At 37.4% G+C, this 25,689-nt stretch overlaps 1 protein-coding gene across 3 annotated transcripts in view; it reads right to left on the minus strand.

Moving 5' to 3' along the window:
- Nucleotides 1-2,373: 2,373 nt before the first annotated feature.
- The window catches only part of LOC125654473 (uncharacterized), a 35,564-nt gene continuing 12,248 nt past the window's right edge, over nucleotides 2,374-25,689 (minus strand). Inside the window, exons 5-13 of one of the 3 annotated variants that reach the window (XM_048884436.2) lie at nucleotides 23,005-23,106; nucleotides 21,598-21,744; nucleotides 20,353-20,559; nucleotides 19,624-19,771; nucleotides 18,606-18,783; nucleotides 17,004-18,123; nucleotides 16,330-16,538; nucleotides 12,990-13,135; nucleotides 2,374-7,437 (exon numbers count right to left, since the gene is read on the minus strand). In XM_048884436.2, the coding sequence (XP_048740393.1) occupies nucleotides 7,316-7,437; nucleotides 12,990-13,135; nucleotides 16,330-16,538; nucleotides 17,004-18,123; nucleotides 18,606-18,783; nucleotides 19,624-19,771; nucleotides 20,353-20,559; nucleotides 21,598-21,744; nucleotides 23,005-23,106 (2,379 nt within the window). In that variant the 3' untranslated portion in view covers nucleotides 2,374-7,315. Of the gene's footprint in view, nucleotides 7,438-8,908; nucleotides 10,284-12,989; nucleotides 13,136-16,329; nucleotides 16,539-17,003; nucleotides 18,124-18,605; nucleotides 18,787-19,623; nucleotides 19,772-20,352; nucleotides 20,560-21,597; nucleotides 21,745-23,004; nucleotides 23,107-25,689 lie in introns of those variants that run through there. The other 2 variants (XM_048884435.2, XM_048884437.2) reach the window with 2 other exon arrangements.

Here is a 25,689-nt window from a genome sequence, read left to right on the forward strand (position 1 = left end):
CATCAAACTTAGTACAGTGGTGTATATTCAGGAGGAGATGACTCCTATTGATTTTGAGGTCACATGGTCAAAGGTCAAACTGAACATAGTAATATACTGTCCACTCAATATCTTGATAACCCTTTTGCTTGACAGACATCAAACTTAGTACACTGGTACATCTTCAGGAGAAGATACCCATATTGATTTTGAGGTCAAAAGTCAGTTGTTGAACTGGACATAGTAATATGCTGTCTCCTATATTTTAAGAATTATTTGCTCGATTGACACCAAACTTGGTACACTGGTACAGCATAAGGAGTAGATGACCCCTATTGATTTTTAGGTCACATGGTCTATTCACTCTTGACATAGGAAGATATTGCCTGCTCAATATTTTGAATTGATGATACTACTATCAATTAAATGATGTGTGTGTATAACCCTTTTCAATTTTGCACCATGGGGGGCATATGTATTTTACAAACATCTCTTGTTCATGTTCACATTCTACTTTTATTTCTGCCGGAATTCCCAGCCATTAAAATGAAATAAAGCAGAGGTGAGCAAGCTCACATACCCCACGCTCCAACATTGCTTGACAATGCCTAGCATAATGAATGATAATGCTATGCAATTCTCAAAAACAGGACAGACAGGTTCAAAATTTCAAGTTCAATAGGGGCATATAACTTCCATAAAAATTATTGAATCAGAATTTTCTGGGAATATGCACATCTACACAGTGTGTCCTTATTAACTACAAAGTTTTACAAAATTCTGTTGAGTGGTCTCGGAGAAGTTGCGCTGACAAGAACAGGACAGCTGGGCTCAAAATTCTAAGTTCAAAGGGGCACTCAGATGAGTTGCGCTGACTAAAACAGGACGGACGGGCTCAAAATTTTAAGTTAAAAAGTGAAGGTGCACACTATAAAAAGATGAGCATTTACTGTAACAGTATTCATCAAACACTCCCTGTGGGCATTCTAACACAAGTCAAATCCCAGTTACTTCCCCCTTGGTGGCTGTCAATAAGATGTTGCCAAAATGGAAGAATATAAATTGTGATGGGAGATTATTTGGGTATAGAAAAGTTTGATTATATGTAGGTGAAACCCTCAATGATTGAATATATATTGTTTAACGTCCCACTAGAGAATATTTCACTCATGGTGACGTCACCACTGCCGGTGAAGGGCTGCAAAATTTAGGCCTATGCTCTGCACTTATGGCCTTTAAGTAGGGAGGGATCTTTACCGTGCCACACCTGCTGTGACACTGGACCTTAGTTTTTGCGGTCACATCTGAAGGACCGCCCCATTTAGTCGCCTCTCACGATGAGCATGGGGTACTGAGAACCTATTCTAATCCGGATCCCAACGGGAATGTATTTTAAAAAACCAACAGAGTGGTGGTATAGGTTATTTATGGTTTATTTATTCTAATTCCAATTCTGGAGGATGATCGTAAACTAGGAGTAAATAGAAACTTGTGAAGCAAGTTTTTAAATTAGTTTTTAGAAGTTTTTAAAGTGATCACTTTGAAAGTAAATACAAAAAAGAATCGTTGTTCGGAACAGTAGTGGTGCTGTCGAGTTTGTGTAGATGCGATTCTTGCTTAAATAGCACCAGTAAAACAACATACAAAATAACTCACAATCACCATCCAATCGCACCGCTGGAAATTCTCACAGAAACCATAATGACCTTTCACACTCCTCTCCCTGCCTATCGGCGTTCATTCCGATGAAGGGATGGAACGACTTTCGATGCTGAATATATTTGTGTAACATGAAAAGATGAAGATAACAAACGGTGATCAATCTCGTAACTCCCATAAGGAATACAAAATTTAGAGTACGCCAAACATGAAGCCCTGGATACAACAGAGGTGGGATTTGGTGTCTAAGAGGAGTAAACATACTCGATTGACTGATCACACCTGCCGTGAGCCACACATGTATATCTTGATCAGGTAAATGAATATAATGAAGTTCTATCAATATATTAAGGCCAAAAAAAACTTAATCAATAGTTTCTCGGGCCCCGCCGCATCTGTTGAAAAGGTACCACATGGATTTTTTTTCCAATTTATATTAATTTTGTTTATTTATGTAAATGAGATAACTTTTGTGTTATAGATATTTATGTTAAAACTTTCAGAAAGTTTTGGCATGAGAAACTATTAATTTTTTGGCAAACATCAGATCATATGCATAATGGACAGGATGTGGATTTTAAGTGTGTATTACAAATACTGAATTGTACATGATAATTTTACATGTACATTGTGTTTTAAATTATCCTGCTTACATGTACAAGATATTAAATTTTCTCTGCGTCATTTGATGCTTAATTCTATTCATGACTTGACAGAAAATAGAAGCTGGAAAAGTTGAGGTACAAAAATTTTATTCGCATATTTTCATATTTCAAAGCTAAGTTCAGAGAAAATCAAAACTTACAATTGTGAGCATTAAACACCCTATTAATAAACTAGTTCAAAATATCAGAATTTTGTAGGCAAAAAACACATATACATGTATCAAAATAGATGTAAGAATACCAATACTATGTAGTTGTTCTAAAATTTGAACGTTTCTAATTCAGAACTAGCTATAAAGTTATTGCACTGATTCTAAGTAAAACTTTCTATCTCTCAATCAACAGTAAACAATACATACAGTAAAACACGGCTATAGTGAACCCCCAGCCCCAGGAAAAACAGTTCATTATAAGTAAACTTCATTATACAGTAAAACACGGCTATAGTGAACCCCCAGCCCCAGGAAAAACAGTTCATTATAAGTAAACTTCATTATACAGTAAAACACGGCTATAGTGAACCCCCAAAGCCAGGAAAAACAGTTCATTATAAGTAAACTTCATTATACAGTAAAACACGGCTATAGTGAACCCCCAGGGCCAGGAAAAACAGTTCATTACAAGTAAACTTCATTATACAGTAAAACACGGCTATAGTGAACTCCCAGGGCCAGGAAAAACAGTTCATTATAAGTAAACTTCATTATACAGTAAAACACGGCTATAGTGAACCCCAGGGCCAGGAAAAACAGTTCATTATAACCAAACATCGTAATATAGTAAAACACGGCTATAGCGAACCTCCAGAACTAGGACAAAACAGTTCATTATAACCAAACTTTGTTATACAGTAAAACATGGTTATAAGGAACCTCTATATCCTGCAAAAACAGTTCATTATAACCAAACTTCATTATACCGTAAAACACAGTTAAAGCTATCAGCATGTCAAAGTTATACGCATGTCAACATGTCAAAGTTATAAGCATGTCAACATGTTAAAGTTATAAGCATGTCAACATGTTAAAGTTATAAGCATGTCAACATGTCAAAGTTATAAACATGTCAACATGTTAAAGTTATGAGCATGTCAATATGTCAAAGTTATAATCATGTCAACACGTCAAAGTTATAAGTATGTCAACATGTCAAAGCTTCTTTTGCTACAGAGACAAATAAGTGAATCTGTGACATGGGGAAGGGGAGATAAAAAGGATGAAAAGGAATGTATCAAATAAATAATTACATACAATCATAAATCAACCAATTGATCAGAGTGTATTCATCACGAACACAAAATAAACAAGAGGCCCATGGGCCACATCGCTCACCTGAGTCCATATCAAAGACTTTCTATATATATTTGCATGTAAAACTGTAGTCCTTATTATGGCCCCAACCTACCCTTGGAGGCCATAGTTTTTGCAAACTTGAATCTACACTATGTCAGAAAGCTTTCATGTAAATGTGAACTTCTTTGGCCCAATGGTTCACGAGAAGAAGATATTTGAAGATTTTTCCTATATATTTGTATGTAAAACTTTGATCCCCCTTGTGGCCCCATTCTACCCCCAGGGGCCATGATTTGAACAAACTTGAATCTGCACTATATCAGAAAACTTTCATGTAAATATCAGCTTTTCTGGCTCAGTGGTTCTTGAGAAGAAGATTTTTTTTTTTTTAAAAATTCCTATATATTTGTATGTAAAACTTTGATCCCCTATTGTGGCCCCATCCTATAACAGGGGGCCATGATTTGAACAAACTTAACTCTGCTCTATGTTAGGAAGCTGTTCATGTGAATATCAGCTTTTCTGGCTCAGTGGTTCTTGAGATGAAGATTTTTCCTATATATTTGTATGTAAAACTTTGATCCCCATATTATGGCCCCATCCGACCCCTGGGGGCCAGGATTTTAACAATTTAGAATCTGTACTATATCAGGAAGCTTTCATATAAATCTCAGCTTTTCTGGCTCAGTGGTTCTTGAGAAGAAGATTTTTAAAGATTTTTCCTATATATTTGTATGTAAAACATTGATCCCCTATTGTGGCCCCATCCGACCCCCAGGGGCCATGATTTTAACAATTTAGAATCTGTACTATATCAGGAAGCTTTCATATAAATCTCAGCTTTTGTGGCACAGTGGTTCTTGAGAAGAAGATTTTTAAAGATTTTTCCCATATATTTGTATGTAAAACTTTGATCCCCTATTGTGGCCCCATCCGACCCCCGGGGGCCATGATTTTAACAATTTAGAATCTGCACTATATCAAAAAGCTTTCATATAAATCTCAGCTTTTCTGGCTCAGTGGTTCTTGAGAAGAAGATTTTTAAAGATTTTTCCTATATATTTGTATGTAAAACTTTGATCCCCTATTGTGGCCCCATCTGACCCCCAGGGGCCATGATTTTAACAATTTAGAATCTGTACTATATCAGGAAGCTTTCATGTAAATCTCAGCTTTTCTGGCACAGTGGTTCTTGAGAAGAAGATATATAAAACTTTGATCCCCTATTGTGGCCCCATCCGACCCCCGGGGGCCATGATTTTTAAAACAATTTAGAATCTGCACTATATCAGGAAGCTCTCATATAAATCTCAGCTTTTCTGGCTCAGTGGTTCTTGAGAAGATGATTTTAAAAGATTTTTCCTATATATTTGTATGTAAAACTTTGATCCCCTATTGTGGCCCCATCTGACCCCCGGGGGCCAAGATTTTAACAATTTAGAATCTACACTACCTAATAAAGCTTATCTATAAATTTCATCTTTTCTAGCCCAGTGGTTCTTGAGAAGAAGATTTTTTAATGATCCTACCCTATTTTTACCTTTTCTTGATTATCTCCCCTTGGAAGGTGGCCTGGCCCTTTATTTTAACAATTTAGAATTCCCTTTACCTAACGATGCTTTGTGCCAACTTTGGTTGAAATTGGCCCAGTGGTTTTTGAGAAGAAGTTAAAAATGTTAAAAGTTTACAGACGGACGGACTCCGGAATACGGGTGATCAGAAAAGCTCACTTGAGCTTTTAGCTCAGGTGAGCTAAAAACACTTCGTTGCGTAGAATGGCAAACAGAATGTACAAATCTTAAACAGTTATGGTTTGGGATGTGTGCATTTGTTACACAAATGATAAATAACAATATAACACATAGAATATATTACAAAATCTCAACCAGCATTAAATATAACAAATTTCTTAAAAACAACATTCTAAATGAAAAAACATGTCAGCACAATTAAAATTTGTGCAAACTTGATAAAATTCAACAAAACATTCATCAACAGTCAGCATGAGTTACCATGGTTACCTGCATAAATGCCAACAAAAACTACATGTATTTTATTGTATTAGATTTATAAACAGAGAGCTAAATCTCGAATATTATATGTTTTTAATGTATAAAAACTCCGTATTAAGAGGGGACAGCCCTTACACAGTTAGCACCAGTGAACAGCAAGAAGCATTCACATTAACACACAACAAAATCAGAGAATATACTGATCATCTACAAAAATATAGAAGCATTGCAAACCAGTAAGGAAAAACGGAAAATAAGCACCAGTGATTTATCATACCCTCATATGCAATGCCACACACCAGAAAAGCAGAGGGTGTGTGTGTGTGTGTGTGTGTGTGTGTGTTGTTTTGTTGGTGTTAAACAAAATCGTTCTACTCCCACACTAAACCCGATACGATATGTTGAACAATGAATTGCATGACATCTACAAAAAATACACATAGCATATAGATATAGAGTTTGAAACAGATAACCTTAAGTGAAACCATCCTATGGATTGAACATTTTTATTGTGAATTATATAAAGGATATTGGTAAGTAAGCTCTATCAGTTTATGAATCCTTCTCCCTTAAACCTTCCACTTCAGGATTTCTAAATTCTCATCAGAAATGAGCTCTCATTCAATTAAGGAGGAAGCTCACATTTATCAAGATGGAGGTTTCCATTCAATTAAGAAGGAACCTCCAGTCAATTTAGGAGTCCATTAGATAAAGGAGAAGCTGTCTGTCAACTAAGGAGGAGTCTCCTGTCAATTAAGGATGAGTTAAACATTCAACTATGGAGGAAGCTCCCTTCCAGTTATGAGGTGTGCTGTATAAAACACCACTCTCTCTCTCTCCCCCCCCCCTTAAAGATGGAAAGAATGATAAGCACTTAAAACTAATGAAAAATGAGCCCTGGGATTTTTCTTTAGTCTGTATGACTTGATAATTTGTTCTACTTGATATAAAAAAAAAAAAAAACCAAAACATGATTTTCTGCATGTAGTTAATCTTCGCTATAGCCAAGGGTTTTCGGTCCACTCCACTCCCCATAAACAGCATAGTGGACCAAAAACCTTTGGCTAGCGAAGATGCATACAGTGCAGTGTAGTCTGTTATGATAAAAAAGTTTTTGTACAAAATCTAGAAAACTTAGCATTGTGGCTAATTACTCTAAACCTTTAACAGAAACCATGGCTATCTGAAAAATTAAAATACATGTCCTAGCAATCAAATATGGATATATGTACACATACTGATACACAATTACGTGGAACTGTGAAACATTTACAGATAAAAATTATTATGTAGAACTCCAAACACTTAGTTAAACATGGCTATGTATAGATCTGTCAAACATCTACATTTAACATATGTAGAACTTTGACATCTCTACAGTTAAACATGGCTATGTAGAACCCTGTATGGCTGTATGGAATATATATCCACTCGGATATTAATTGAGAAATATTAACACTCCTCTTGGTGAAAAACCTTTCTTTCAATATAAACAGGCCTACATTTTTTGTAATTAAAAAGTTTTACATTCAGAGCTCTGTTGCAATCTCACCATGACTACCTCTGTATAGATGGCAATAAAACCCTATGGAGATCCTATATATCTCTGGTACAAGTTCCGTTGTTTGCGTTTTGATTTCAGAGCCACTGTATTGCAAATTTCCACCATGAAGGGGTGAGGGGTGTGTGCGTTAATCTGACAATGGCATCATTCTATGGAAGTAATGTTAGACACCATGCTCTGAAGTTCTCGTATTGCTGGTGTGTCAGTCTGTAGAACACCAGATAATCGTGACACGGCGCTTCTCACTTCCTCCAGAAAGGTCCGCTCTGTCAATAAAATGATATGTATCATCGTGAATGTGTTATATAAAGCAAAACATGCTATAGCAAAGTGCTGGTGATGATCAATTTTGATTTGTTATATCCAATTAATTTATGATATGTTATAAAACTACAGGAAATAAAAATCACTTCACTATAAGTGTGAATGCAATCAAAGCGTGTTTACTATAGCCGTGTTTTACTGTAAATGTGAATTCATTTTAAGTGTGTTCACTGTAGCCGTGTTTTACTGTAAGTGTGAATGCATTATAAGCGAGTTTGTTGTAGCGTGTTTTACTGTAAGTGTGAATTCATTATAAGTGTGTTCACTGTAGTCGTGTTTTACTGTAAGTGTGAATGCATTATAAGCGAGTTTGCTGTAGCGTGTTTTACTGTAAATGTGAATTCATTATAAGTGTGTTCACTGTAGCCGTGTTTTACTGTAAGTGTGAATGCATTATAAGCGAGTTTGTTGTAGCGTGTTTTACTGTAAGTGTGAATTCATTATAAGTGTGTTCACTGTAGCCGTGTTTTACTGTAAGTGTGAATGCATTATAAGCGAGTTTGCTGTAGCGTGTTTTACTGTAAGTGTGAATTCATTATAAGTGTGTTTGCTGTAGCCATGTTTTATTGTAAGCATGAATTCATTGTAAGTGTATTCACTGTAACTGTGTTTTACTGTAAGGGCTGTTCCAGAAATGATCAAATGGGGGGGTCGGGCGGCAAACGATATTTTTTTGTATGGGTGGTCGTATTTTTTCATATTTTAATTGGTCCATGGTTGGACTGTTAAAAAAATATTTATTATGGGTAGTGGGTAGTTTCTATTGTTTTATTTTGTGCCACGTGGGTGTTGAGTTTTCAGAATATTTTTATTGTCACTCTTGTCGTGCTGGTTACAAAACGTCGGAGGGAAAATTGAAAACGTGCTTTCGAAATCGGAAATCGGAAGTAACATAGAACTATTCGAGTTGTCGCTCTGTGCAGCGCATAACTTTCCATTACGGCACTCTTCAAATTAGAGGCGCGTTTAGTAGGGTCCCTTTGGACATGATGGCGGCGAACTCTGTTCTGTAGATTTTATTACAGTTTACAGTGCATCGATTTTGGGAATATTTTGAAACCAATAGGTATTCCGTTTTCTAATAAAAATAGGCAAACCTTAGTTGATTTATACGAGGGTACCGATGCGTTATATTTATCAGTCGGTGTGATGGTGATATAGAGGCCTCCGGGCGCGGGCTCCATTAGAAGACAAACGATTCGTGGGAAAACATATCCATACCCATTTCATGATAATAGCATCATTTGGACTCCCAATCTTTCCAACATTCCCGCCATAGATGCCTTTGATTGTTGATGTGACATCGTTTCTTCAGAACTACTGTGATACAATGTCGCACAGGCATTACCGCGTCATTGACTAGAATGTTTGTCCCAAAAACCTCGCGAGATTTGTACCGTTTTCATTTTTAAAAATATTTTTGTGGTGGGTCTGGTTAGTTTTTTTTTTTTATTAGATGGGTCATTGTAAAATGAGTTTATTAATTTGATGGGTCATGGGGTAATTTTTTATTTTTCTTTATGGGTGCTTGGTATATACAAAAGGTGCCTCCCGACCCCCCCATGTATTTATTTCTGGAATAGCCCTAAGTGTGAATTCATTATAAGTGTGTTCACTGTAGCCATGTTTTATTGTAAGCATGAATTCATTGTAAGTGTATTCACTGTAACTGTTTTACTGCAAGACTTAGTGTGAATGCATTATAAGTGTATTCACTGTAGCCGTGTTTTACTGTAAATGTGAATGCATTATAAGCGTGTTTGCTGTAACTGTGTTTTACTGTAAGTATAAATGCATTATAAATGTATTCACTGTAACCGTGTTTTACTGTAAGTGTGAATTCATTATAAGTGTGTTCACTGTAACCTTGTTTTACTGTCAGTATGAATTCATTATAAGTGTGTTCACTTTTTAAACTGTGTTTTACTGTAAGTGTGAATGCATTTTCTCGCAATTCACCTTTGAATTAGAATGCTTTACCCGATATAGTATTGCGTTTTGAATGACATGTTTGATGTAATACAACAAGAGTTTTCATTGGTCGATTACAGCCCGACCACTTTCTCAAGCGGATTCAGGTGATCAGATAAGATGGACGAACTAGAAAATTACTAGCTGGAGAACTGTAGCTCTCTGAAAAAATATTGTGACAGAGAACTACAGATCCATCTTTTATAAAAACCTTTGATTTACGGGGCAGTGCTCCAAGTCACATCTGCTTTCAGGTCTCAAAATGGCGACCTAGAAATATTTCTGGTCGACATTTTCAAAATTTCTACTCGCAATGGTAAAAGATTTTGTAAATAAGACTTACAAGTTGTTTCTTTTTTAATTTGAATATCTTTCAAGAAAAAAATGAACACCCATGCATGCGTTTTGTTTGTTTTATTTTTAAACTGAATAGAAATGTGCTGTGAAACATGTTGGATGCTAACAAGTCAAGTATTTACCCTGGCAAAAGTTGTATTGCATTTGGCCATCCTGTATATTTTACAGTACACTTCTGGAGAAGAAAACCCAGCATTCCACACAAGGATTTGCTTTAAAGTTCTCAATAAGTGGGCCTTCACAGCTTATGTGAATAAGAGCTTCTACTTTTGTTGGATCCTTTGCTGAATAATCAGTACCAGCATCAATAACAACACTACATCCCGAGTTGACATGGCTTTTACTGTTACTGTGAATAGTCACACTTCTACATTTGAAAGATGTATACCCAGTCGTGGCGAAACCGGATAGTGGGTGTCCAGAAATGGTGAATGTTACTGGCTGATCTGCCTCACAAATTCTGCAAAACATTTAGCCATCTCTGTATATCAACCACGAAAATTCCTTCAGCGATTTCAGGACTGGGGTTCTTTACTTTTGCATTTTTCTTCAGACACAACTACCTCGTCTTTAGATTCAGAACTTTTTCCATGTGATTCTTGGATTTTTTCATTACATGTATTAAGCTGAGGCTTCTACTTGTTACTACCAGTTGATAAATCCAAAGTGTTCTAATCCTCGTTTCCCGCTATCTTGATTGACTGAAAAATAATTATTCAGACTTCCGATCCCAATTATAAAATTTTACTGAATGTCCAAATTTTCTCCACTCGCAAAAATGTGACTTGATTATAATCTCTAGTCGCAAAATTGATTTTCTGGTCGCAAATGTGACCGTTTTACTCGCAACTTGAAGCACTGCGGGGCACAAAAAGCTGCGCGCGGTTGAGGCCTGATATCGGTGTATTCTTGTGTTGCTGTAAGGTGAAGATAACAAACAGTGCTGTCTCATAAATTCAATATAAAATAAATCTTAACATATTTTCCTACTATACTTGGGTCCAAACATACCCTTAAAATATTCATTAAATCCACACACGACCCGAAAACTCACAGCTTCAAATGATTTCGTTTCTTGACGTTAGGTAACTGGTCAATTCGAACTCTGTTGCTATTGGTATTTTTTTTATAAAATTGGTTGTAAGTTATGTATTCGATCTTCATTTATTATCAACACGAATAATTAATAGAAATTAAAAAATATAGTTTTTGTAAAGGCAAAATAAGCTCTTGATTAATGAAAATCATTATGGTCCTTAACACTCGTGTGGCAGAGATGGAGACCGGCCCAGACTAATGAAAGCTGCATTGCCGTGAGTTTAGCTATTTGAATAATTATCATTTATTGGAACTGGGATGATATATCATTTAAAATATTTAGCTAAAATATTTGTGGGGTATTAGGCTAGTTAACATCTAGACGCTATTGTGTGAGTATGGAAATGAACCGGGATTCGAATTGACTGGCTACCTAACATGGCTACGTGAACGAACGAAATCATCAAAAGCTGTGAGTTTTTGGGTCGTATGGGGCTTTAATAAATATTTGAAGGTATGTTTGGACACAAGTATAGTAGGAAAATATGTTAGGAATTTTTTTTATTTCAAATTTATGAGACAACAACACAAGAATACAACTTTTTCTCTTTCTTCCTTTGAAGTTTGTTTCAATCCGGCCGTCATGTTTTCAAATGCCGTCTACTCCCGTATAAGAAAATTTGGGCAGACTTACACATATGGACCAATGAGAGTTTCTGTTGCATTTTGCATTTGTATTACAAACAGATTCAATTGTGTCGTCAAACAACGCAATGCTATATCGGCCAAAGCATTCTAATTCAAAGGTGAATTGCGATGTGTTCACTGTAGCCGTGTTTTACTACAATATGTGTGACTTCATTATAAGCGAGTTCGCTGTAAGGTGTTTTACTGTAAGTGTGAATTCATTATGTTTGATGTAACCATGTTTTACTGTAAGTGTGAATTCATTATAAGCAAATTCACTGTAACATGTGTTTTACTATAAGTGTGAATTCATTATAAGCGTGTTCACTGTAACTGTGTTTTACTGTAAGTGTAAATTCATTATAAGCGTGTTCGTTGTAACTGTGTTTTACTGTAAGTGTGAATTCATTATTTTTGCTGTAACTGTGTTTCACTGTAAGTGTGAATTCATTATTTTTGCTGTAATTGTGTTTTACTGTAAGTGTGAATTCATTATTTTTGCTGTAATTGTGTTTCACTGTAAGTGTGAATTCATTATTTTTGCTGTAACTGTGTTTCACTGTAAGTGTGAATTCATTATTTTTGCTGTAATTGTGTTTTACTGTAAGTGTGAATTCATTATTTTTGCTGTAATTGTGTTTCACTGTAAGTGTGAATTCATTATTTTTGCTGTAACTGTGTTTTACTGTAAGTGTGAATTCATTATAAGCGTGTTCACTGTAACTGTGTTTTACTGTAAGCATGAATTCATTATAAGCGTGTTTTAACGTAAGTGTGAATTCATTATTAGCGTGTTCACTGTAACTGTGTTTTACTGTAAGTGTGAATTCATTATTTTTGCTTGTAATTGTGTTTCACTGTAAGTGTGAATTCATTATTTTTGTTGTAACTGTGTTTTACTGTAAGTGTGAATTCATTATTTTTGCTGTAATTGTGTTTTACTGTAAGTGTTTTATTGTATATGTGTGTTTGCTTCCCTCTTCACTATTTCTGCTGTGCTCAGTTAGCGACAGATCAAACAGAATTCAGGGAAAGGTTAGCCTAATCACCCTGTAGTCTCAGCCACAAACAGAAGTCAGGGATAGGTCAGCCTAATCACCCTGTAGTCTCAGCCACAATTTTGTCAAGTTTTTGTTTCTTAGTTAATTTTGCACAATGACCTTCTCATCCCACCCCCAGTGATTTCCTGACCTTCTCATCCCACCCTCCAGTGATTTCCTGATACACTCCTAAATATATATCATGCAAAATCACCCAATCTTGGGAAACAAATTACAGATGTTACCAAAAAAAACTCCAGTAAAACCGTGAAGTTTATTATTGTTTAACAATTCTACTATACTTATTGTTTGTGATATGACAATCCACAGACCTGACTGAAGCTTATTACTGTTTAACAATTCTACTGTATTTATTGTTTGTGATACAACAATCCACAGACCTGACAGAAGAGACAGGAGATATTCATTCTGGAAGGCCGCGATCAGACAGAACATCGCGACTCCAACCACGTCCAGACTGTAACGGCCGAACAAACAGTTCAGGACCTCCAAAACAGACTTCTGTACAAGCTCGTGGAACAGTGACCTAAATATAGAAAGGGGGCGTTTAATAATACATCTAAATTAAACACAGCTCTGGATTTATAGAATGTACCTCTGTACAAGCTCTTGGTACAGTGACCAAAGTACATAAATGGGGTGTGTGTTTAGTAATGTATCCAACTTTAAAAGTTAAACAATACAATTAGCAACATCTTGTCAGTTTTACTAACTATTTGACATTTTTGAGAGAGAAAAAATAATGAGGAGACAAATCAGACCCTGCCTATTTCTTTCATTTTATTCTTCGATGTAACTGAACAATTTTGATTGACTAATGTTAAATAAATGGCGGGGCAGGTATCAACTAGAACTGTCCTAATGGGACTAATACAGTCCCTGAAACGTTCTACTTTACCATTTTTCCGTTCGCTCACCATGCGTTCAGCGTGCGCTCACCGTTCGTTCATCGTTCACAAAGCGTTCAGCGTGCGCTCATTGTTCGTTCATCATTCAGTCTTTTCACTGTCATTTGGAACACCAAAGTGAAAGGACCAATCTTGATAGCAAGGCGAAAATGAAAATTGAACGTGTGCGTAAGAGTGGAAGGATACATTCTTACTATATCAGAAATTTAATTTTGAAGTACAAAATGTCAGGATTATCCACTGTAAATGCCGAAAGGTTCACTTGAGCTTTTGTTAAATCAATTCTAAATGAGAGACGAATATAAGAGCTTGTTGTTATGAATTTAACCCAAGTACAAAAAATAAGGCAATTTCAGGTAATGAAAACCTCTTTCCCTGTGTTCATGATTTAGCATTTACAAGTTTGGGCACAAATTATTATAATTATTCTGCATTGCTTGACAAGAGTTTTAAACAGGTCACCCCCCCCCCCCCCTACTTTGAAAAAAAACCAACCAAACAAACGATGCTACATAATGTACAATGTACCGTATGTACATGTATGTGTCAGAATGTCAAACTGATATGGCTATTTTTACGCCTATATTTATGAAAGACATTGTCATTAAACTGATATTTATTACTCTTGTCAAATTTGAAACTTTTCTATCATTTGTCCTTAATGCAAAGATGTAATTGTTTATCTGGTACGTTTCTGCATTAGCCTTTAAACATTCTACGGGTAGTTCAGTATAATAAACAGTTTTATCTACATCAAATATATACAAATACTGTACGATCTAACTGCAATCTATGGTCACATCAATAATAACAAGAGCAACGCCAACGTGGCATAATACGCCCGTAGATTTTGCTCAAGGAAAACATATTTTAGTGGGATTCATATTTTAGTGAAGTTAGCACTGTCCTCTGTGAGCTAATTCATTATTATGCTTGTAGAAATGGATATCAATATATAAAGAGGGATAGCCTTAGAATGCGCTACTTCATAAATATGCTAACGGTTCGGTTTGTATCCTGCCCACAAGGTTTTCCTAATAAGTGATACTACGACCTTGATCTTTGACCTTGAAAAACACTTGGCACCTTCCTCTCATCATGATGATCAAATATACCAAGTTATAATATCCTGGAGCTTACGGTTCGGTTTGTATCCTGCCCACAAGGTTTTCCTAAAAAGTGATGCTACGACCTTAACCTTTGACCTCTGACCTTGAAAAACAATAGGCATCTTCCTCTCATCATGGTGATCAAATATACCAAGTTATAATATCCTGGAGCTTATGGTTCGGTTTGTATCCTGCCCACAAGGTTTTCCTAATAAGTGATACTACGACCTTGACCTTTGACTTCTGACCTTGAAAAACAATAGGCATCTTCCTCTCATCATGGTGATCAAATGTACCAAGTTGTAAAGTCCTAGGCTTATGGTTCAGTCTGTATCCTGCCCACAAGGTTCGGACAGACGGACAGACAGACGGACAGACAGACGGACAGAGCCATACCATAATACGTCCCGTCTTCGACGGGCGTATAAAAATAGAGAGTTTTGTACTGATTATATCCTCGGGTCGATGTAGCTGCGACAAATGAATGACACAAAATGTAAGTATGAATATTTAATACTGTTAGGAGTGTTGAGGTGTTGACACAGGGTATACCGTCCGTATGCTTTGTTTACTGCATCTATCTTGACTCCTTTCGAGGGTGTTTTGTTTGTTAATTACAGGTATCCCAAACGATCGAGCTCGTAAAGTTTGAAGCCATACATGAACACCTGTAAATTCTGGATGTCACTACACATGTAGACTATAGTGTTTTCCTTTTCACATGCATTATTTATATATTATACCCATGCATTAAATGTATCTGTACATTTAATGGTATACACAATGTACATACGAAATTTGCTTTCGTTTGTGTATGACTGTTGCGTGTATTAATGTACAATTTGCGATAATTTCATGAAATATATACATGTATACTTGGTATTTCTACAAAAATATATAACATTGAATATATCCAGAACTGTAAAATATGCTGTATCACGATTCCGGTTTATTTAATTTTTTATTAATTGATGAAAAATACATGTACATGTATTTTATTATTTGATTATGAAATAAGTAAAATCCCAGGGAAAAATCCGAAACATTCCGAGTAAATAGATCATTTTGCGTTCAGCGTGCACTCAGCGTTCGTTCACCGTTCACTTTGCGCTCTGCGTTCGCTCACCGTTCACCACATTGCGTTCACCGTTCACTCTGCTTTCGTTCACCGTTCGCTCACCGTTCAAGTGGGAAAGAAGAACGTTTCAGGGACTGTACCCCCGCAGGGCACATTGAATGGTCGGAAATAGTGAATTTGTGCTCATTGAAGCATAATGGTTTTCAAGATATACTCTGGACAAGGACTGTAGTAAAACACACACATACACCCCTCCATCTTCAAAATGCAAAAAATATCCACAATTTCCTTGCATGTTAAAAAATCTCAATGCAAATAGTAGGTGCACTACTTCATTATTCATATAAGATATACACAAAGTTTTAATCATATCTGTTCATCAGTGTTAAAGATATACTCTAGACAAATTACGTCTACAGACGGATGGACAGACAGATGACATGGTGATTCCAGTATACCCCACTCAGAGGGCATATCAATATTAATGAAAAATTTCCAGAGAATACTTGATCACACCACATCAATATAATTCTGATCTGTTACGTACAGTTATTTATAGTTTCATTCATAAAGTAACTAAATCCTACCGTCAACAAACATATCCTACACACTGGACATAACTGACCTGTATCTAATGGCGTCAATCACACTGATCAGAAACGATGTGTCGAGGTCCATCAAGGTTTTAGTCTCCTCATACTGAGCTTTGACGTACGTCAATAACCCTCGGGGAGCCTCGCTGACATCCAACAGCTTGATCAGGGGTTTATCTATGATGGAGAGAGCCTGAGCATCTCGACCTCCAAACACTAGAGAGCTGATAAACTGACTCACCTTCAACACATGACACATGGAAACATCCTAATTATTCTGCTTGTATAATATGACTACATGTTTGAAACATACAATATTGACATACATGTAGTTGATATCAAAACAATTTTTTTTTCAAAGGGATACTGTCCACTCCAAAAAGAATAATGATTGTCAAGCCCAATATCAATTACCACTCAATGAATAATACATGTACATACTGTATGCAGAGAAATATTCACCCCCCGTTTTAATTTCACCCCTTTCGCCATTGTTGTCATTGGGCGAATTTAAGACTGGGTGAAACTGTTTTTTCTCTTATCTCTCTTTCAACACAACTGTGTCTAGGCAAATTCAAAACGGAGTGAAACTGTCAGCAAAAGTATATAGTCGAAAATAACACGGGGCGAAAATAACCCTGTATACAGTATATTGTAGTATGAAATGTGATTGTGTAAAGTATAACGATCAAAGTGCAATCTTTACCTGTAGTCTGATGATCTTTGTACACAGCGACACATCCGACACCGAGTATCGAAGTTCCTGTGCCTCCGACGTTTGCTGTTTCTTCCTAAAACATACATCATCTCCCTTCTTCTTTCCATCCTCCTCTGACATAATGCCGTTGGTTTGAGGCCAGTCCATGGGCATATAATCCTCCTCGTCTGAGTCCTGTGAGGTCGAGGTCAGAGTATTACCTTGGTTACTGGATTCCAGCTGTGACTGTTGGCTTGATTCATCTATTACAACATAATCTTCAAGAATTCCCTCCCCTTCCATGTTCTTATTCAGTCTATTCAACTGGTTCTCATTTGGTCTGTTTAACCGGGTCTCATTTGGTCTGTTTAACTGGTTCTGTTCTGGTTCCCCTACCTCACTTATTTGATCATCATTTTTTGCGGTCTCTTTCCTATTGTCAGGTGATGTACAGTTGGGTTCTTTTTCAACTTCCGGTACACAACTCAACTTGAGCGTAGCTTCCGGTTGACAAATTGGGTCTGAGTTGCGTAGATGGCCATTGCAATTTACCGTAGGACAAAACACAGACACTGAATTATTGCCGGAAGGGCTGGTTGCTATGGTAATGTCGGTCTGTCCACATTTGGTGACTACCTCCTCGATCTCTCCCTGCTGACTGAAGTTGATCTTCATTTCCGACGTATACCTCTTCTCAGTGCGTTCTTCCCTTTCGTTTTCTGTCCTCTGTCGCGTCTGATTTGTCTCCCTTTGTGACTCGGTCTCAGAAATCCCCTTAGTTTCCTGATTGAACGAGGACCCATCCCTCAGAGCTTTTGCATCTTCCTCACTCAGAATAACTGTCTGGGTTATCTCTAACTTTGCCTCCACACCAGAGGTCAGAAGGTCAGGGTCGGATTCTTCATCGGAACTGGTAATATAGTCCAGAGGCCCTTTGTCATCTGCGAAGTGGACCTTCCGATCCAATGTGGCCATGAAGCCCTTCTGTTCCGTTTTTTTTAGGATCCCTGAAGGTTCTTCTTCCTGGTTGTTGGATATGAAAGTCGTGGGCACTGTCAGTGTCTCAGTGAATGTGTCAGGGCTCTCATCTGGAGCTGATTTTGACAGAGAACGTAACTTTTTCTTTTGCCTTTCAATTGTAAACAAAACGTTAATTTTTTAAAAATTTAAAATCTACTAAAATGTCATTGTGTTTGTTGCCCACTTCCATATTTTGATGTTTTAAAAAAAAATTTCTATTACCGAGTGATGCATATGTTTATCCAACTTTTGATTTGAAGTTTATTTTAAAATTCAGATGATGCATTATGTTCTGTAACACTGAAGTATTAAAGAAATATCATACATATATATCTTCAAAATAATTGTTTACCTAGTGAGAAGAACTGACTGTATAGTAAACATAGAGACTGATCTAATTTTAGTTGTGGACATACATACATTGTATAGTAATAATTCCATTCTTGTCATGGAGTTGTACTTTGCAGACAATACAAAATTGACTTGGGGGAAGTATGTCCATTACCTCATTGAACTGTTGTCCCCTATTCTAATCTCGGTTTTTCGCTGTGAGATACATGTACATACACTTGTACGTTAGGGCTGCCTTACGTGATTTGTGTCATTTTTGAGTAGTTGTACAGGAAGCGCCGCCCCTCCGTCCTGACGTCCAGATTGTTGGGGTATTCCAGTAACACCGCCTGGATGATGGGAATCGCGTGATGGAAGATGTGACGTAGCAGCAAGTCGTATTTCTCTATGGCCTCCTCTACACCTGCGGTTGAACCCACTTCTGTCCAAATTGCAACATGAAGGCATGACCCAATATTGTATTATTGACCAATCAAAGCACAGTAGAAATTTACATCACATTTATCTATGGAGGGTTGTTCGAAATCCTGAAAAGAATATTTCACTCCTGTGGTGATATTAACACCAGCTAGAGTCATATAATGAAAAATCGAGATCAAGCCCCAAACCATAGCTAATATAGCAAGGGTTCTTCAATGAGCTTATAATCATAAGGAGCTTTAATGTGCTCAATGTTCATAATGAAAGGAGACCTACATGTAAGCTTTAATGTTGAAAAGAGACCCACATATCAGCTTTAATGTTGAAAGAGACCAACATATCGGCTTTAATGGACTCTTGTTCATATTGACAAGGATCCTACATTTTAAAACTTTTGTTATCCCACAACTATATATTCAAATGCTCAAAAGTCACTACATTTTTCAATACAGCTCAGACTTAGGTTTGAATCACCTAGGCATTCAGTTGACCTAGTAACATCCCTATGGCATAACGTATGACAAGTAGAGCATAACATGCTGTACTGTGATCAGGTGACAATGATGAGACCACATTCCGTTGTGGCAAATTTGTCTTTGATGGATGACTTTTGTCTAATCATCCACACATCTTTAACCTTGAACCTTACAGGTCACCAAATATTCTTTTTATCTCACATAGTTCAAAAGTTATTACTAAGGTTATAATTGATGGATAGAGACAAAAAGACACCGACAAATGAGCAGACCAAAAACATTAAGCCCCTCAATACCAAGATCACTAATCTTAGTGATATAGATAGAGAAATCTTCATTATCATGCCAGTAAACATGGTAACCTGTGGAAAGGAAGGTGTCAAGATTTTCCTGCAGGGTACAGGTCAAGTTGACCAGAGTCCTACACCCTGGGGGAACAATGTAGACGCTCTTCTGGTGACGCTGAATGGAGCGGAGAATCATCTCTAGAGCCGTCTCTCTCAGGGGAATCTACAACAAGGTCAAATGAAGGTCAACTAAAACAACAAGATCAAAAGAAGGTCAACTAAACCAACAAGGTCAGATGAAGTTCACAAAACAATCTCCATACATCTTTAGCCACACATTTCAGATTTTATAAAGGTATTCACAAGAGTTTGATGGATTATCAGATGATTACAAAATAATCAATCAATACAAATGTTCGAGACCTGACTGTATATCGCAGTCTGGGTTGATGTTTCAGTTAGATTACAAGCACATTAAAATACAGATCATTGTTCTGAAATTTTGAGATATTTTTCGCCTTTTCCTGTTGATCCCTTTGCATTGTCTGCTGTTTTATATCCTGATACTGTTTTTTTTTTAAATTCTCAAGGTTTCATTATGAAAATTTCTCATTCGAAACAGGTATACTATAATTTCAAGTCTGTTCCAAATTTCTAATAGTGTTTTGTTTTCCTTGTCTGTTTTAATGACGTTCAAAACATTAGGTTTCCTTCTGCATAAAATACCAAAAGCACAGGATGTAATAAATCTAGACGAACAAATCACATTTATCGATAACAGAATGTAATGAAACAAAAAGTTACTTTTTCCTCGGGTCTCGGGCGATAGGTGGCTATTTTGGCCAGTATGTCCAGTCCGTATTGCTGAATCTCCGTAACATCTAGATACACAGCCATACAACCCAGCACTGCTGGCGCCGCCTGGCAGTTCACCATGACAACCAGGTTGTCTGGAAAATGACTAAAGGTCCGCAGCAGCTGAAGACTTAACACAACGTGTGACAGGGGGTCCTGTATTCAATGAAAAGATTGTTACCTGTTTAATGGATAAACTGCTGATGGTGAAAAAATACCATATAAGTGAAATTCTTAGTGAAACACAAATATTTAGTGATTTTACCATAAAAATGGCTATGTATATGCAGCGAGAGCTAATTTTTAACTACTGTATAATTCCAACAAAGATAACTATTACCTTCGATATGAAATAATTTGTAAGCGATATTCAATTTTAGCTAATAATGCAAAAATTAAATCCTTGCTAAAAACTCTGCTCATAAAATAACACATGTATAATCCTTTACTGCAGATCAACAGAAATCAAAATGGTCAAATTAGGATAACAATTAATGAAAAGATCCTAAATACATTATGTATAGACTGTGACCTTGTAATGACCTTGAACTGAAATCTGTTATCTTGTATTGACCTTGAACTGATTAACAATTATGAATAAAATGCTTTTTCTAATTAATGATGACAACCATTATATAATGACCTTGACCTCATTGAATGAGGTGTGACCCTCTACAATAACATCCCATTATATAAGGTACTTGGCTATGTATTGGTCATGAACTTATCAGATGTAAATCCTTTCTAGCAGATTTCTTTGATTGCTTGATTTTCTATTTATTTTATGTCCCATCGAGAATTTTTTACTTATGAGACATCACCAGATGTAAGTGAAATACCATAAATTTAAACTATGCTTAGTTCTCAGGGCCGTAGCAGTGCCCTTGGGTTCTTTGTTATATCTGAAAGACCCGTCATTCTCACTTCTATATGCCAAGCATTTAAGGAAGGAGCAATCACTACCTATGTTTACATCTTGGGTTTGGTTCGGCCATGGTACGAGTGTGGCTAGAACTCACGACCTCCCGGTTACGACGTGACCACTGTACCACTGAGCTATTGGGTACCGCGACCAGTTGAAGATTTTTGCTTTTTGCCTATACACTGAGCTGCAATGAACGGTAGAAGATTTTTGCCTGAAAGAATACAGTAATCTTTGACTGACCTGGACTTTTCTCATGCGAAATCCCTTACCATGATTTGTCTTAGCAGTTCCACGAGCAGCCTGACTGATGGCTTGTGAAGTGGTCGATCTCGCTCCGACTCTGGCATCTCCTCCAAACTCTGAGATATCTCGTTAATGTAAGCCACAATAATAGCTTTCTGGTACCCTACTACTTCCTGTTAAGAAAAAGCTCACACTTATTGAAAGGAGAGAGAGGGGGTGACCCATAGAGAGGGGGTGACCCGGGGAGAGGGGGATCCGGAGAGAGGGAGGACCCAGGCAGAGGGGGTGACCCGGGAGAGAGAGGAGACCTGGGAGAGAGGGGGGACCTGGGAGAGAGGGGGGACCCGAAGAAAGGGGGACCCAAAGAGAGGGGGGACCTGGAGAGAGGGGGACCCAAAGAGAGGGAAGACCCGGAGAGAGAGGGGAGACCAGGAGAGAGAGGGACCCGGGAGAGAGGGGGGACCCAGAAGAGAGGGGGACCCGGGGAAAGAGGGGGGACCTGAGAAAGGGGAGACCCAGGGAGAGAGGGGGACCCGTGGAGAGAGGGGGACCTGAGGAGAGAGGGGGGACCCGGGGACAGAGGGAAGACCCGCGGAGAGAGTGGAGACCTGAGAAAGGGGGGGACCCGGGGAGACAGGAGGGACCTGGGGAGAGGGGGGGACCCAGGGAGAGAGAGGGGACCCGGTAAGAGAGTGGAGGGACCCAGGAGAGAGGGGAGACCTGGAGAGAGAGAGGGGACCCAGGGAGAGAGGGGGGTCATGGAGAGAGAGGGGGACCTGGGGAGAGAGAGGGAACCCGGGAAAGAGAGGAGAGAGAGGGGAGACATGGGGAGAGAGGGGGACCTGGGGAGAGAGAAAGATGGGAGGACCTGGAGAAAGGGGAGAATCTTGTTGTGTCAACATTAAATGTAAAATACATCAATATTTTCATTTTGAACATTCTAATGCTAAACCTCTAGATCTGTTAAATGATTTGTTAGGGAAGTCTATTCAAAGACACAACTATTTCTTCCTCGGAGAAAAATAATATCAAAAATTATGGATGGCTTTAAAACCTGACTAGAAAGGAGCAACAGCGATGAATATTTTTTGATACAGTGCCTATCAATTACAACAGCTTCAATAAAACCCCTGTTATGTGTCTATTGGGAATTATAGACACATTTAAGAACAGCAAAAGATCATTGATGCACTTCATGCAATTATAGATCAATTTCTTATGATTGTTTGGTTAACATTTACTGAGGTTTTAGAGATCTACAAACAAGAGTGTCACAGATCTACCTGTAGAAATGAGAAGATCTGGTCTGTGATTTATAGTGTTAGAGATCTACCTGTAGAAATGAGAAGATCTGGTCTGTGATTTAAAGTGTTAGAGATCTACCTGTCGAAATGAGAAGATCTGGTCTGTGATTTATAGTGTTAGAGATCTACCTGTAGAAATGAGAAGATCTGGTCTGTGATGGCAGACGACAGTTTGGTATCTGTATATTGGTTGATCTGTTTTGTTAGGAAACTTGCTGCCAAATCTGCCAACTAGAAAATAAAACATTACCATGAATTTTATCTAACAGATCACAGGTGCACACAAGAGTACCACAAAGGGTACAACATACGCCCATTACACCTTCAGTGCAATATCTATCCATGATGAAAAAAGTCCAGAAAAGTACTTGACCTACTTTTAGCCCTAAATTAGGATGCACCTATGAAGTTGAAATGTAAACTGATTATGTATTTCGCTAAGAGGAAAATTGTGTCAAAATATCAAGGCAATGCCTGTATTCATAGCGAAAAAAATCCAGAAAATGAAAACAAGATTTTTCTACCAAGTCATATTTTGACCTTGAGAAACAATAGATATCCTCCACTTGGCATAAGGTGTGTGTACCAAGTTTAACAGTCCTGGCCCCAACCAAGTTTGATGGTCCTAGCCCCAATAGTCCAGTCTGTATTCTGCCTACAAGGTTTTACTAACAAGAGGCCCATGGGCCACATCGCTCACCCGAGTCACCTTGGCCCATATCTGAAGACTTTCCATATATATTTGCATGTAAAACCTTAGTCCCTATAATGGCCCAAACTACCCTTTGCAAACTTGAATCTACACTATGTCAGAAAGCTTTCATGTAAATGTCAACTTCTTTGGCCCAATGGTTCTTGAAAAGAAGATTTTTAAAGCTTTTTCCTATATTTGTATGTAAAACTTTGACCTCCCCCCCCCCCACTTGTGGCCCCATCCTACCCCCCGGGGGCCATGATTTGAACAAACTTGAATCTGCACTATGTCAGAAAGTTTTCTTGTAAATCTCAGCTTTTCTGGCTTAGTGGTTCTTGAGAAGAAGATTTTTAAAGTTTTTCCCTATATCTTTGTGTGCAAAACTTTGATCCCCCCTTGTGGCCCCATCCTATCCCCGGGGGCCATGATTTGAACAAACTTGAATCTGCACTACGTCAGAAAGTTTTCATGTAAAAATCAGCTTTTCTGACTCAGTGGTTCTTGAGAAGAAAATTTTTAAAGATTTTTCCTATATATTTGTATGTAAAACTTTGATCCCCTATTGTGGCCCCATCCAACCCCCGGAGCCCATGATTTGAACAAACTTGAATATGTCAGGAAGCTTTCATGTAAATCTCAGCTTTTCTGGCTTAGTGGTTCTTGAGAAGAAGATTTTTAAAATTTTCCCTATATATTTGTGTGTAAAACTTTGATTCCACCTTGGGGCCCCATCTTATCCCGGGGGCCATGATTTGAACAAACTTGAATCTGCACTATGTCAGAAAGTCTTCATGTAAAAATCAGCTTTTCTGGCTCAGTGGTTCTTGAGAAGTTGATATATTTGTATGTAAAACTTTGATCCCCTATTGTGGCCCCATCCAACCCCAGGGGCCCATGATTTGTACAAACTTGAATCTGCAATGTGTCAGAAAGCTGTCAGGTAAATTTCAGCTCTTCTGGCCAAGTGGTTCTTGAGGAGAAAATTTTTAAATGACCCCACTCTATTTTTGCATTTTTGTGATTATCTCCCCGTTTGAAAGGGACATGGCCCTTCATTTGAACAAACTTGAAAGCCTTTTACCCAAGGATGCTTTTGGCCAAGTTTGGTTGAAATTGGCCCAGTGGTTCTGGAGAAGAAGTCGAAAATGTGAAAAGTTTACAGACAAACGGACAGACAGACAGACGGACGCCGGACAAAATGTGATCAGAATAGCTCACCTGAACCTTTGGTTCAGGTGAGCTAAAAACATTGTCTAAAAGACACATGTACGTAGCGGGCTAGCTACACCGCTCATTGTATACTGAAGTGTGTAGTTACCCCACTCATTGTATACTACACTGTTCTGATGTACTCTCTTACTCTCAGAACCACAGTGACATACATGAATAGATTTTATCAATAATTTAAGGGTAAAAATAACCAACAGTTTTTGGATAGATGTGTTTCAGAGCTGGTCAAATATAAATTCTGCAAAAGATAAAATCAACCCAGATTTTTATTGTGAACATATTTGTTATAATCCAAATATTACTATTGGTGGAAGATCAGTATTGTTTAAAAGTCTGCATGATTTAGGGATTATATTTATTTATGATCTTCTTGATGAAAATAGTAACTTGTACAGCTTTGATTATGTACAAAATGTTTTGAAAGTTAAAATGAATTTTGTAGAATATGCAGGAATAAAGAAAGCAATCCAACAAAGACAAGTTCTTATACAAGACAATACAAGAACTACAAAACCACTTTTGCCCATTATTCACTCTACTATTTCAATATATTTCAAAGATAAAAAAGGTTGTAAAGATATGTATAAGCAATTGATAAGCCATAAAGCAACCAAAATTAAATCTATATCAAAATGGGAAGAAACAGAAGAAGGTTTTTCAGAGCTAGAATGGAAAAATATATTTGAACTTCCTTTTAAAACAACAAGAATCTAAATTGCAATGGTTACAGTTTCAAATCTTACAGAATATTTCCATGCAACTACTATTTACATAAACTTAGAATTGTTGATTCCCCAATTTGCACATTTTGCAAGAGGGACTTTGAAACTATTGATCACATATTTGTAGAATGTCCATGTGTGAAAGAGATCTGGTACGGAATTGAAGAA

The sequence above is a fragment of the Ostrea edulis genome, chromosome 7 (genome assembly GCF_947568905.1).
Source record: "Ostrea edulis chromosome 7, xbOstEdul1.1, whole genome shotgun sequence".
Classification (NCBI taxonomy): Eukaryota; Metazoa; Mollusca; class Bivalvia; order Ostreida; family Ostreidae; genus Ostrea; species Ostrea edulis.